This window comes from Leuresthes tenuis, unplaced genomic scaffold (assembly GCF_036924035.1).
Source record: "Leuresthes tenuis unplaced genomic scaffold, fLeuTen1.0.hap1 SCAF_21, whole genome shotgun sequence".
Classification (NCBI taxonomy): Eukaryota; Metazoa; Chordata; class Actinopteri; order Atheriniformes; family Atherinopsidae; genus Leuresthes; species Leuresthes tenuis.
Window position 1 is genome coordinate 30,046,334 of NW_027325375.1, and position 14,577 is coordinate 30,060,910.

The 14,577-nt window shown below is 42.5% G+C and overlaps 2 protein-coding genes across 3 annotated transcripts in view; both read left to right on the forward strand.

Annotated features, from left to right (window-relative positions):
- Window positions 1-14,577, forward strand: part of cxxc5a (CXXC finger protein 5a) — a 251,815-nt gene that overhangs the window by 139,183 nt on the left and 98,055 nt on the right. The gene's annotated exons all lie outside the window — the stretch shown is intronic.
- Window positions 1-14,577, forward strand: part of nrg2a (neuregulin 2a) — a 62,752-nt gene that overhangs the window by 43,891 nt on the left and 4,284 nt on the right. For both annotated transcript variants that reach the window (XM_072374339.1, XM_072374338.1), the window contains exons 4-10: window positions 3,038-3,158; window positions 6,791-6,849; window positions 9,742-9,765; window positions 11,204-11,306; window positions 11,523-11,646; window positions 11,779-11,906; window positions 12,449-12,670. In XM_072374339.1, the coding sequence (XP_072230440.1) occupies window positions 3,038-3,158; window positions 6,791-6,849; window positions 9,742-9,765; window positions 11,204-11,306; window positions 11,523-11,646; window positions 11,779-11,906; window positions 12,449-12,670 (781 nt within the window). The remainder of the gene's footprint in view (window positions 1-3,037; window positions 3,159-6,790; window positions 6,850-9,741; window positions 9,766-11,203; window positions 11,307-11,522; window positions 11,647-11,778; window positions 11,907-12,448; window positions 12,671-14,577) is intronic.

A 14,577-nucleotide genomic window follows, 5' to 3' on the forward strand; every position in this document is an offset into this window, starting at 1 on the left:
GACTTCATTTCAGGGTTTTGATGTTAAAGATACAGTAAAAAGTGAGAGTGAGTCCACCAGAAGGCTTGTATATTTTTTTTTACTTGGATAAAAGCACAATCATGTCTGCAAGTTTGAAAAAGTTGTGTTTAGTTTGGGCTAATTAACCTTATCTGCTGAGACGTGTGGGTTCCACTTGCAAACTTTCAGCTGGACGTCAACACAAAACGATGCTGCAGCTGGTTGGGTGTAAAGGTTCCTCTCAAACTGCAGTCTTCAGATGAGTTATACGATTAGTATACGTTCATTCCACTTAGCCTGAATCGGTTTAACCACCACTTTGCACATTTGATGAGTACAGCTGATAAAACTTTTAAAAAGTATCGTCACTGAGCTCTAAAAATACTGTTTAGGTTTGTTTAAATCGGAGATAAGAGAGGGTTCAATGAGTCGCAGACTCCTTTTTTAAGTAGCCTTCGCTGACAGTGAGGACAGTCAAAGGAGCTTTAGAATAGACAGAGGAATTTATTTGGAGTTTAAGCCTCTAAATATATTAAATCACGTAGAAGGCTGTTAATGACAGACCTTGTTAACGGTGTCAGCACCTAAAGGAAATCCCAGCAAAGTGCCGCGATTTAAGAGATAACAGTGGAGATGGAGCCTATTAAACTTCGATGTGAGGTTCAAAGTTCAAATGTTCTCTAACCCCCTGCGTGGGTTTTCCCTCACAGTCCACCCGGATTTAGGAGTGTGGGTTTGTCCGCCTTCTGATGATCTGTGCAGGACGTTCCCCTCCCTTCCAGCAGTGCATTCTGGGACAGGCTGTTGCCCTACATAAGGTTTCCTGCAGCTTGTTCTGCAGCCTTTTGTTTGGCATGTTTTACAGTTGAATAAAGGGTCTATTTTGACTTTTATGTTTTGAGGTTCCCTCATCTTGACAGCTTTGCTTGATGAGGTGTTTTACATGCCAGCAAGAAGTCAGGTTTAAGTAGTTCTGATCAGCAGCTAGGTGACAGTGGACGTTGTGGGGTGTTGTTTCAAAACCATTATTTTCTTTTGGAGCTGAACAATGAGAGGGCAGCTTATAAATTAGCCCCAGATAACATTAATTTTTTAACTCTAAAAATGAGATGTCAGTCATAAATCACAACTTAACTCCTCACTCACGCCACTCGCAGATTTATGTCTTGGTTTATTGTTTGGATTTATGCTCTTTAGAGTAAAAACCTTAATGCCTTCCGTCTGGACTGTATTTTTTCACTTAGAAAGGAATGCTGCACTATTCTGCAAAGCAACAACACCGTTTTTTTTTTGCTATATTTCAACATTTCCAGTTGGTCTTACAATACTCTGCTTGCATCTGTTGCATCTGTTTTGCATCTTTTTAACTTAATGAGCAGATGAATTAACCTTTGTAGCACTTGCCAAAGAAGAGGTGTGCACAGTGTTGCCAGATGTACGATAATTATAGTTTTTGTACGATAATTTTGCCCTGTGTGCGATATACGATCAATAATCCCCGAAAAAGGCCAAATATGCGATAATTTGACCATTGTGAATGAATGAATGTGTGGTTGTAATCAGCCTGTCTGTGGGATTTTTTTGTGAACCCTGAAGGCGAAAGCAGAACAAATGGGAGAGAAAACATGAACAGGTGAAAAAATATAGACACAAAAGATGTGAAAGCCTGCATTTTCACACAAAACCCCTCGGTGCACGCCGCAAATCTCCAGTACTATCCAGTCAGTGTTGCCAGGTGTACGATAATTATCGTATTTGTCCGATAATTATCGTATTTGTACAATAATTTTGCCCTGTGTACGATGTATGATCAATAATCCCAAAAAAATATACGATAATTTGACCATTCTGTGAATCCGTGGTTGTAATCGGTTGTAATCAGCCTGTCGGATTTTTTTGTGAACCCTGAAGGCATCTCCATTTCCATGTGACAAGTTTCAAGCCAGCCATGCTTTTCTATGTGAGCTACATGCTGCGTTTGCCTCAGAAGTTCCTAACAGCCTCCAGGCCTCATGATTCGGCTCATTAGTTCCCACTCGTCATTGTTTACGGGGACATTTATTCTAACGCACCTGCTGATGCAAAGCAGTGAGTCTGTTAGATGCTGTTCAACACCAGTGTGACTAAAGCATCAATAGATTGTTATTTTAGTTATGACGGGTGGACGATAATTTCCCTCAAAATACGATAATCTTATGTCTCTGGTCCGATGAAACTACATTTCCCACCTGGCTACACTGACTCCAACATTTCTAGTTGGTCTTATAATACCGAGCTATACAAAGTGGAAAGTGAATTAACTTTGTAGCACTTGCCAAAGACGAAGTGCGCCTCTGATCAGGGCACCTGTGGAAAGTTATTCTGAGGCTGTTATCTGCTGAAAATAACACAACGACAAGGGGAAACCTTGTTTTTGGTGGCAAACACACATGTCAGAGTCAGATTCCCATCTGAATAAAAGCCTTTTTTTGCCCGCTAACGAACTGTAGCGCCTAGCAGCAGGAATCAGGTGCCAGCATCTGATATGTAGAGCACGCTTCTCCCTCCTCAAGCCCAATCCTGCCACAGTGTACCTTTCTCAGCAAATGTCCCTGCCTGTGTTCTGATAAGCAGACTATCCCAAACATGTTATATCTATTCAATCGGGGGGGATTAAGTTCAGATGCATGACATTTTGGGCCATTCCAAGGACCTGAGTCAGTGCATAAACAACTCCTACGCCGAGCCAGGAAAATATTTATCTTTGCTCATAGAAGGTCTTGAGATGGTGTCAACAAGGCTTAGAGACACAATTACATTTGTGGATGGAAAACTAAGAGTCCTTGTAGTGATACAAGTGTATAATGTGGGTAGATCACAGAAAACTTACAGAGGATCATGTCAACAAAAAGGACAAGCAGGCGTAAGTAAAAAATCCCATTAATCACACAGTTTAGGTCGTCTTTTATCCACCTCACTGGACCTAATAAGGCAGAGGAGATGTGCAATAATCAGACATGCTGGTGTTGACGTGTGTTTTTTCTGTGTTTTTGCTTAGTAACCACAACGCTATCTCCAGGCTCAGGCCACGCCAGAAAATGCAACGACACAGAGAAGCCCTACTGTGTGAATGGCGGCGACTGTTACTTCATCCATGGCATAAATCAGCTTTCCTGCAAGTGAGTTATCTCTGCCTGCCTCTGTGTTCTCCGCGTTTTTCCACCACAGTGAACGTGAAAGCTCTCATACGAAGAAGTAGCATCGAATTTTTCTGCTTTGCTCTTTATTTCTGTGATATCGTGTGATTTCCCCCTGCTTCTTTCTTCCAGCAGCAGCAGCAGCAGCAACACATCACAGGAAAATCCTGCCAGTTTTCCTAACCAGCCACCTGTTGTGTATTTTAACACTAATAGTGGAGCGAGGCGGTGGCGTGCTCATCCTTTTAAGTCATGTTTAGTGTACAGGAGGGCTGCACATTAAAAGGCTTTTCAAAATGTCATGAGTCACTGCTTTAGTGGTGAGCAAATATTTATGCCTGTTAGAGGCCCCCAATGAGGTAAATAGAATCATTGCTTACATTCGGCAGAGGGGATCAGGACCCATGTGTAAAGCGTGGCGGTGGAACCATGTATCTCTGCTTTTCAGGAGGAAAACACGCTGACATTTTCCAAGAAACAGCCCTTTCTGTTCTTTTTTTTCCCTTTGACATTTACATTTTAGTTTGCGTTAGACTTAAGGTCAAGACACATTACTGGGGACACTTTAAGGTAAACATGGAGGTTTTTTTCCCTTCTTTTCTGAAGTTTACCCACAGCTGTTTTAAAAGAAAGACTTTCTGTCGGTTCTAAGAAAAAGTCTTTGATGCAACTATCGGCTGGTCGTCCTCATGTAAAACTAAACAAACCTCAGCCAATCAGACAGTTTTAACAGTTTCTGAGTGTTTTCTGTCATTTCATGGACCCATTTGAGTTGGATTTTTTAATTAAAGGAGACACGTGCTCTTTTTTTCACTGTAAAGACATGTCTATGACATGATCTGTCAGAATAACACAGCAGGACAGTGCAACAGCTGCTTTTTTCCTTCACTCCTCCAGTCAAGCTGATTATATTAGAGCCACGGAGCGACTTCACTCTGCTCCTCTCTTCCTCAGGGGTCCGTTTCTTCAGAGATCTTCAGAGATCTGCAGTACTCAATACCCTTTGGAAAGTGTACAGTTATAGTTCAGATAGTTGGGTTGGACCATGGACAGCTGGAAGGCTGATGATCTATCGTTTATGCCCAATCTTTTCCTGTCGTGTGTTAAATTGAACCCACTTCATAACGCATGTCAAATATCGGCTCCAGACTTCACCAACGGCCATTTCTCTGACTGGTAAAAATACCTAAGAAGCAGTTAGAGTCAGATTTCCCTGCTGGAATACAAACATTAAATCAAAGTAGTGGTAGAGAACTATAAGCTTATCTATTTCCTATTCTATTTCTGTTTCCTGTTGGTTTCCTAGGATATTAATTTTTGAATTGGCTCTATATGAATTAATTGGATTATAAATACAATGAATTGAATTCCAATTGGCTTGAACTGGACTATATTATTTAAGTGCCTTGAGATGACAATTGTTGTAATCTGGCGCTATATAAATAAAACTGAATTGAATTCAATTGAATTATTTCTTCAGTTTAGTGAAGCAGAGAGAGGCAGTGATGAAGCTTCAGCTGATGGTGTTCAGGGGGGCTCCACGATATGACCCCTTTAAAACCAAATGACATAAAATACAAGCTAGTATTGCGGTTGTTGGAATTCGCGTTGCATGTTCTGTCTCACCATATGTCCTCAAACTGTCACAGGAGCCCTCGGCTGGGGCCTGGCTGGATATGGAGCTGAAACATTGGCATAGCTCCTGTGCCCAGTTGGCCAAAGGAGGAAAGCTCGACAAGGAGCGAGGACATGGCTGCAACAGCCGCTCAATAGGCTGTGTACAAATTGGAGGCAGCAATAACTCAATTGCTGCAGCTAATTCACTCACGGCCAGGGCATGGCTCCAGAAAAGTTGGATAATGCAGTGAAGGCCTGCGGGGATTTGTTGCCCCACAGCCATCTCATTTAATATAGGCCAGACTTCACAGGGTGTTACTCACCGGCTAAACAAGTCCCACAGACAGCCAGCCCTACATTTACGTCCAGCATCACCCTGAGGCTTTAAACTTTGCAGAGGTGAGGTCAAAAGATGAGGAGGCCTTTGTTTTTTATTAGTATTTGTTTGCTCGTCAAATAAGTTTGAACAGCAGCAAGAAGTTCTATCTTAAAGCTGATATTTCAGGTGTTAAAAATCCCCTTAATGACGCATTTAAAGCGAAAAGTCGATGAACGGAAACGACGTTTCTGTCATGAAACGACTGGTCTTTATTGGATAAAAGTTATTAAAAACAGAGACCTTGTTAAAAGGGAAACCTTTGGACTCATAGAAGTGGAATAATTTAAAGATCAGCTCCAGCCTGCAGCCTCCTGACACATGGTGAAACGCTTACATCCCCCTGAATGTCACATGTTTATTTTTTTGCGCCACTGTGGATACTCTCCTGATTTTTAGATTATGCAGTGATCGTCTTTTTCTTTGATCTCCCAGCCAAGTTTCCTCTGTGCATAGGTGGTGCTATCCCCCAGTTACACTCTATCACTCAGGATGAGTAATTTAATGCTGAATGTTATGGTGCTCCTGGGAGGCGTTGTGTGAAACCCGTAAATCACGAGAAGTGACCTTTGTTGGATTGGTGGTCTAGTTGTGGCTGTGAGTGGAATGTTGGTGGCCCTAAAAGACTCTTTCTAATGGGTTTATAATGAGGAAATACGCTCGTGCCCAGCACCTTTGATGGTGGTGATAGTCTGTCTTCAGTTACAGAAATATCAGGCTATACGTTAGCTTAAGACTGTCAGGAAACATATCGTCCAGCGGTATTCGTCCTTTGAGAAACATTTACATATCTGCTGTTTCTTCTGTTTGAGCTGGAAAGAGAAATTTGGGATTTCCACCGGTGAGTGTTGTGGTTATAGTTAAAAAAATGTCCCATTTGCAGGTTGTGAATCCAGCTCCAAACGGGCTCCAAAGGAAAAGAAACCACATTAACCTATTTTCAGGCTTGTTGAACAGGCTCCCTTCAATGGATTTATTGATTACCTATGAAGACGTGAGACAGGGACGGACACAGCCATTGCCTCTGAATATACCTGTGATGTGTGACCCGAAGGGATTTGAGCCAGTGAAATTTACAGTGCACCCCACTTCCTGTGTTTTCCTGTTCATAACATGCGTCTGCTCCTTCCCAGATGTCCGGCGGGATACTCCGGCCCAAGATGCTTACAGACTGAGCCGCTGCGGTCGTACATGCCCAATCCTTTCAAAAGTATGTTCACTTGATACGAGCAGCTGAGAACAGAGGCGCAGTTGTCACTGGATTACCTCAGTGGACTCCTGCCGCCCCCTCCTCCCACTCCCCAGTTCTCTTCTTCTTCCTCCTCCTCTTTTTCCCTCCCAGGTCAACATGCGATGAGCTGTGCACCACACCAGGCACACGGTGGTGTCATCCATGGGAACACTCTGCTTCTGCTGTCTGTAGTTGTGCTGTTGTTCTAATTCTGTGTCTCTCTCCCTCCCTCCCCCCTCTCACTTCCTCCCCCCCTCTCACTTTTTCCGACACATACTCTCCTTTTCACTCCACCCTTGCCCTCTGTCCCTCTCTTCTCTTTCTCTGTCCTCACTCATCCACCCTCCTCCGTCCTCCCTCTCTTTCTGTGGCTTTCTTTCTTTCCATCAGGTGTCCAAATGACTTTACTGGTGATCGCTGTCAAACCTACGTTATGGCCAGTTTCTACCGTATGTCAACTTCCTCTTCTGTCACTGTGTCCGACGGTCCTCGTGTGCATGCTGGGTGTAGAGAGATTGCATTCATTTCCTGGTATTACCGAGTAGTTGTGTCTGTGTCTCCTTTGATGACTCACCATAAACTGGCGTAGATTATCACAGTCTGTTACTGTGCTCGGTCTGCATGTGCTAATGTGTGCCTTTCCTGTTCGTTAACCCACAGAGTATTGCATGTGCTTTCTCAGAATAAATACATATTTAATCTGTTAGTGAGAAGTTATAGTCTGAATTTAGGTGCTTTGTGGATGTTGATGTGCACATAACGAGCTGCATGTAGCAACGCAGTCTAATGGCTAAATAATTACTAAAACACTTAATGTGGCTCACTACTGACTCCTCTTCATGCAATTAGTTGTAGACTTGCAAGCATGTATAATATTACTAGAGATAATCCACGGATGAGAAAGCAGGTCTGAGCAATTAGCAACTAATAGGCATGACAAATAAAGCATCTGATAGATTGACAAAGAGATTTTTAAGAGCCACCACTTGAATCATCTAAAGCTTAAGATTTGATTGCTCTTGTGCATAACATGGTCCTTAATTATATGTCTCAGTCAAAAACGCGGCATTTCCTCATATTTGCAATGACAACACAAGTATGATTAGTAGCATGAGTCGCCTTTACAAAGCTCCTGTTTGGATTCCTGAGTAATGCGCAGCTGCATCCTTCTGCAAGCGAGGCATCACTTCAGGATATGACACGGGGACAACAAAGGGTGTCTTTACACTTAACCCAGACCAAGGTGTGATGCAAACCGTAGAGCACAACAGGCAGGTGGACTGAGACCGCTTGAAAAGGTGGGTCTTGGTCCACTTCAAAACAGACTTGATTGAAATATGAACGCCACAGAACAAAGAGAAACAAATAAACTAAATATAAATAGTAGGATTCTTTATTTCTTGCAATAATAGGAGCGATGCTATGCAGCATCATTGAATCCTTGTATATAGCTTACTCTAATCTTAGGAGATTTCTCCCAACATACAGCATTTTTAAAGCAAAATGGTGGCTTCACATCACATGTCCTCAGCAGAAGAGCCCTGTGCCAAACAGCTCTGCTAGCCCGGGGTGAAGGAAGTCAACCTTCTTGGCTCCACATGACAAAAACATCCATCAGCTGCAGACTAATACAGAGATTATCGGAAGTTTTGTTAAGGACTATTGCTAATGTTTAATAGATCCTGCCCTTAAGGTGTTTCACTGTGGTGACGGTTCACATGCAGTGGAGACAAGATTTTCCACCTTATCGGCTTGTTGATGCAGCCTTCATTCTTTGCATGTCGCTCAGCTTTGAGTTTGCATCATGTCTGTTACGATAATCTAGAGTTAGACACGTTTTTATCCGCTATTTTACTGGAGATTTGTCAGGATTGCAGCTTTGCAGACCCAAATGGTCGCAGTTCAACGTCACATTCATCTGCTGTTGGAGTCGCCTTATGCTGCTTACAGAGACTCATCTCTGTAGCCCAACTTGAAGAGCTTGCTGTTTGTTGTATGTTGGCACAGAGCACACTGCACCCCCTCTTTTGTTAACTACATGTAATTTCATCTCACATTAAGTCGTAATGCACTGTGCTGAAATTGCTTGTCTTTTTGGCAGAGCAGACAGTGGTGTGTGGGAGAGCTTTTTCCTCCACTCACTCACTTATTCTGCATTCTGTTTCACTTCAGTGCAGCTGTGCATCTGCATCAAGGACATTATGTATTTCCTGTTTTCACCCAGCCTTGTGAGCACAGACCAGCCTTTAATTACTTGATTTGCAGACAGTTTATGGGCTTTAGAGCAGGTAGGTTAAATACACGGTGTCAGAAAGAGTTAAAATAATGGGACAAGATAGATCTACAGCTCTTAACATGCATACCACAGAGAAATTAAAAACAAGTAATCTTTATCCATCACGGCAGTGTCAATATACTCCACATTTCCACATAAACGACATTTTGTTTTGACGAACAGGCCTGGTACGCATTCACATACGCTGCAGACTTACAGTCCAACCTCCTGGATGGGCGCCTCCCATCCTCAGGAGATACCAGAGAAAAAGGAGAATGGCTTCTGCCTAGCCATAAGGGCTTGGATTAATAAGTGCGTGTTGTCATAAGAACAGCTGGGACTTGACCTAGCCCAAGTAAAGCAAGTGAGCTGCCAGAATTATGGACTCTGCTAGTTGGTACAACTTCCCCATGGCCTTTATCTGCCAGAGAATATAAAGTCCAGACATAATTCTTCATATTCAGCAATATTATTCCAGCACAGCGCAGATACCCACCCCTCAACTTGCCTGTTCATGTGATGGGTGTGTCTGGGAACTGACGGTGCAGCAGTTTCAGAGAGCAGAAAACTGAAAGCACAGGTAATCTCCACAGATGACGCATATTTTCCTCATACGGCAGCACTAAGCGTGTCTGTGCGTCCGATGCTGTATTCCCACCGGGAGGTTTAGTTTGATTATGAAACAAAGTAGGTCGTTACAAACCCCAAACTTCTGCTGGAGGAGTAGTTAGCTGCCAAAAAACAACCAAATAAAGCAAAACTGTGGACGCGTCACACAGATTATTCAGCATAAAGTCTTAAAAATCAGCCTGAAATGGTCCTTTTTAGACTGATTGGGACTACATGGCCATGCAGATTTGTGAGTTTTTTGTGGTGTGGTTTGACATGTGTGCTGCATGCAAGTGTCTCGTCTTACACAATTACTGAATGTTTGCTGTCTTGGGTGCGGAAATGTCATTTTGTGTTTGCTCCACGACGTGCCAGAAGGTGCCACTGTCTAAATCTGGTCTTTTGTTTCTTCTGTTTTTGTCTGTTTCTTCCAACTCTCAACCCTCTGCACTGGCAGAGCATCTTGGGATTGAATTTATGGGTATGAAACAATCCATTTTGATTCTAGCTTAGCCTTTACGACGTCCTTCGTTTTGACATGCTCCTGTTCCGTCTGTGCTGTGATTTGTGAATCATGTTGCACCTTGATGAACTAATCAGCCTCCTGAAGCGATCGTACCGTAACTTATCGGGCAGTCAGTGCACCTCCATCCAACATTATTAACATGAATTTAATCACTTCTCATTCATGTGATTGGAATAGTTCTCTTAACTGATAGCACTGATCACGATAGCATCATTTTGACCCTTCATTCCTTATTCCATCTGTAACAAGCATGATCTGTCATGTTTGCAGCTACCAGATGTCTTTCCTCTCTTCTCCATCTTTCCAAACCCTTATGTCTGTCTTTCTCTTTGATATGCCTTTATCTTCAAATTCTACTGTGATCCTCTCCATCCGTCTTACACCAACCTGTCGTTAGCATAGAGGAAATGTCATTTTAAGAATGAAATATCATGTCTGTTGCTGGTTCAGTTCATTCTTTCTGATGTGAGCATGCAGTGCTATTGTATGTTTAGGGCCTACAGTTTCGCCTCTATCGTTTTTCATTGTTAGCCTTTGTCTTCTGCTACTTTTTCCAGAAAAGGGCTTCAGTGTTTGAGAGTATAAAATAAATGCTGGAGGCATCCTCTCTGACATCATACAATTATACAAGTGCATTCATGCACTGGAACAGGGGAGCATTGTGTTATTGTAAGAAACACAGTATCATTTCCTCTGTTTAAAGTCATTATCAGTAGATGGCATGCGGCATGAAATATTACCCAGTACAGATAAACTGACTTCAGTGATTTATTTATGATGTCAGAAATTTGACACAAATTGGTACGCTGCTGGTGAATGAAAGGAGGAAACCAAATGGAAGGAGCACAAATTCAATTCATTTTTATTACATTATTCATCCAGGACCAGTTTTCCTCGGGGGAAACAAAGAGTGCACTTCGCCCTCACACGAGCTCCTCTCTGGAAAAGTAGAGTTCCCCATCATGCTTCATGATATGATGTGTTATTTCAGATTTCACTGAGAATTAGATCGCATTCTTTTACCAGCTGAATGCATGAGCAGAGAAACAGTTTAATATGTAAGTTGAGCAGCCAGGCACTGTGCTAGACTTATAAAACCTCAGATTTCTAATTTTGCAGGTTCTTTGAACAATTATCTTCATTTTTAGAGACTTATTGCAGTTTATAGATTGATCAAACCTTCTTCCACCTATGCTGCTTTGCTGCATTTATGATTTTATGGCAGGACAGGGTTAACTGTTCAGTGAGTTATGAGGGAGGGGAGACTTTCTACTGCTCAGGATTTAGAAAAAAGGTAGAAAAGATTACCATCCTGAAGATGATAATTGTCTCCTGTCATTTCTCTCTGTTGTGTGTGTGGGTGTGTGTGTGTTTGATGGTATGATGATGACAGAGGCAGAAGAACTCTACCAGAAAAGAGTCCTGACAATCACGGGTATTTGTGTGGCTCTGTTGGTGGTGGGCATCGTGTGCGTTGTTGCCTACTGCAAAACCAAGTAAGTGCTGCACACAGAAGAATCAGCTCCTGCATGCTGCACATCTGGCTACATCTGGCTATTTCAACCCCAGATTTAGTATTATTATTAAAAAAGTAACTGCATATTTACTGGGTGCACGGATTATCTGTGATACCAGGTGCAAAGAGATTATTATTCCTGTTTAGTTGATGTAGAATAAAGAGTTAAAGGGAGTAACCAGGAACTGCTCAACAGGAAACAAAGAAAGAAGATGCACAATCATCTGCGACAGAACATGTGTCCAGAACATCCTAATCGTAACCTTGCTAACGGACCCAATCACCCAGGACCAGGCCCGGAGGAAATCCCTATGGCAGATGTACGTAGCTGAGAGAATTCCTAATGATATTAGATGATAAATGCGCTGATGCACACCAAATGTATTTATACTTATCTAATCAAAGCTTGCCTTTTTTTCCTCCATCTGCCAAATTGATTTACGTTGAAACAGTACATATCAAAGAATATCCCCGCGACTGAAAGAGTCATACGGCCTGCAACAGAAGGATCATTCCCAGCCAGCCACGCTTCTTCCAGATCTCACAACTCTTCCACACGAGCCAATTCAACAACTCACAGGTAAGCGTGCACCATATGCTGCATCACATGTCCCTTATCAGCACAGAGAATTATCAGCTGGGGCAGGAAAAGTCGGCTTATTCACAAAGCAAACCTAAAGCCGTTTACTCAGAGAGGACATAACGTGAATATTTGATTTACACCGTTAAAGATAAGCTTTACAGCTGGCGTTTGACCCCCTAAGTGGGTCGATTACAGCCAAAGACGAGCAGCATTGGCTTCCTTCTGTTTTAAGTGTTGATTTTGGGGTGCTGTGTGTCTTTAATCTCTGAGAGGGGCTGGTTATCATCAGGAACAGATGATTTTTGATTAAAGGCTGTGCGACACAGTGTTTTATAAAAGATGGGACGGACCCGTTTAGCTTGGAGCTATAAGTCATTGTGCCACACTTCTGTGTGTTAAAAGAGGAGGGACAGCATCAAATTAAGAGGGTTGAGCTTAACTCTGAGGAGTTCTGTGGGTTAAGGAAAAAAAAGCCCAAATACAGTCTCACTGGGACCCTGTGGGGTGTGTTCATGTTAACACCTTTTTTTATTTGTCAGACATGAGGAACGGACATGGAGCCTGGAACGTTCTGACAGCATCCTCTCTGACTCGCCGGGAATGATGTCATCATCCGTGGGGACCAGTAAATGCAGCAGTCCGGCGTGCATGGAGGCGCGGGCACGGCGAGCTGCACACTGTGGTTACTCTGAGCCCCACCGGCCGGGACTACAGTACGGGGACTCGTTCGACTCGCTGGGAGATTCTCCACACAGCGACAGGTAAAGAGCAGCCTTAAGTGGCCCCTCTTAAGTGGGCTCTTGGAGTGGCTCAGTGGGAACTGGCACATCTCAGGCATTATGATGGAAAAAGGTAGAAACTGTGCTCATTTATTCTAACATAACTCCCTGATCAGTAGGATTTTTAATTGGCCTTGGACTTAGTTTCTATTCAAAGTAAAATGGGATTGTTTGTGATGTGCAGTTGCCTTCACTCACAGTCACAAGAGAAGATAAAAGAGTCGACTCTGTCCCAGAGTTGAGCCTAAGTTAGCACAACAAGAGGAAGCAGAAAGAAGCAGCCTGACAAGTGAGGAAATAAGCCTTTCATCAGCTTCACGGCAGTCTATATTTATCCCCGTGCATATTTCTATACAAGAGGCACATATATATCAATCTTCTCATGTGCCTTGGGGGAAAGAAATAAATCTCCCGAAATGTTGGACTGTTCCTTTAGCATGAACCAGAACATAGGCACTCGAACCCATTTGGCTCTCTCGAAGAGAATATATTTCAAGTTAATTCCACGGCGTCTTCGTCCAAGAAGCGTATTTCTGTGGTACTCGGTTTAAGTCGTGACCTGAGCTAAAGAGCCCCCCCGCTACGGTTCACAGCTGAGGATTTGTTGCTCAACAAGCCTGCATTAGTAGTCAGCTGGGAGGAAATATGGGGATTTAAGAGCAAGGTTTCTCTCCACTAAATCAACACATCTTCCATAAGATAAGCTGGTTTTAGTCTGCATCCTTTTGAAGGATGGAAATTACATCCCAGTTAGATGAGTGAGTGCTAAAGAGCCTTCTTTTAATGCCTGATAAACAGTTTGAGATTGTTTTACACGAGGATGTCCTGCTTTCAGATTGTTTCTAAACAGAGACTTCACCATTGTTTAAAGTCTTCATAATCACCATTTATCTCACCGCGTTGCTTCATGGAAGCTTGAATGTGTGGAGTTTTATTCTCCGCTGACACACAAGTTCCTTCTGTCTCGCTTTTGCAAAGAGAAAAATGTGCTGGCGTGTTTTTGGCATCTGAAGCAAAGGCTCAACAGGATAAGGACAGATCCGTGTTAAACAAGGAAAAAGAACCTTTTTCCAACCATCTTTCTGTCAGTCATGATGTCCTCTTCGGTTTTTATCCACTGAACCCTGCTTGGTTCACTGTTCAGCGCATCCTAAAGGTGTTTTTATCCTCTTAAGGTGTTTTTATGCCTCTATTTTCACTTTTTTTAGGTCTCTCATACTGAGTTTCTCCCGACTACCACTTCCTGATATCAAATTCATAACATTCCTGGCATTGTATCAGTTTCAATGGACTGGGGGGGGGTCTTTGGCCTCATAATTATTCTATTAATATCTAATTTATTTCGTTTTGTTGGTGATAACACATCTGATGTGCTCAGCCCTTTTGCTTGTTAGCAACTGGAAACCATTAGGTCCTTTCCAATACAGTAAAACCCTTTTAATTTAGTTCAGGTCATCTGAACACTGGAAAATAAACTTAGGTGAATTATGTTCCAGTAGTTCATGAGGTGCCAGTAATTCTTAACAGGGCTGTGACTTTCAAGTCTTCCAACAGTCTAATATGAAACATGTGCAGAATTTTACAACTTGGCCAGAATAAAATGAATTAAGCAAAGAGTAAACCCTTCAATATGAGGGTTTGTAAAACAAATAGAGCCTGTTCTTCATTAGTCTTATCATTATTATTGCCATTTATAACTAATCTGCAAACACACACGAGCGACTGCATTAGATCAGAATTAAGCTGTCAAACAAAGTGAAGATATTAGAATTTGCAGTGGTTTTAAGTCACTGTGTGCTAAGTGTTGCTAAGTGTTGGTTTAAAAGGGGCAGGTGCAAGAAGGAAGATTAAAGAAAGTTAAAGAAAGTTGTTTAAAAGTCAAGAAACTC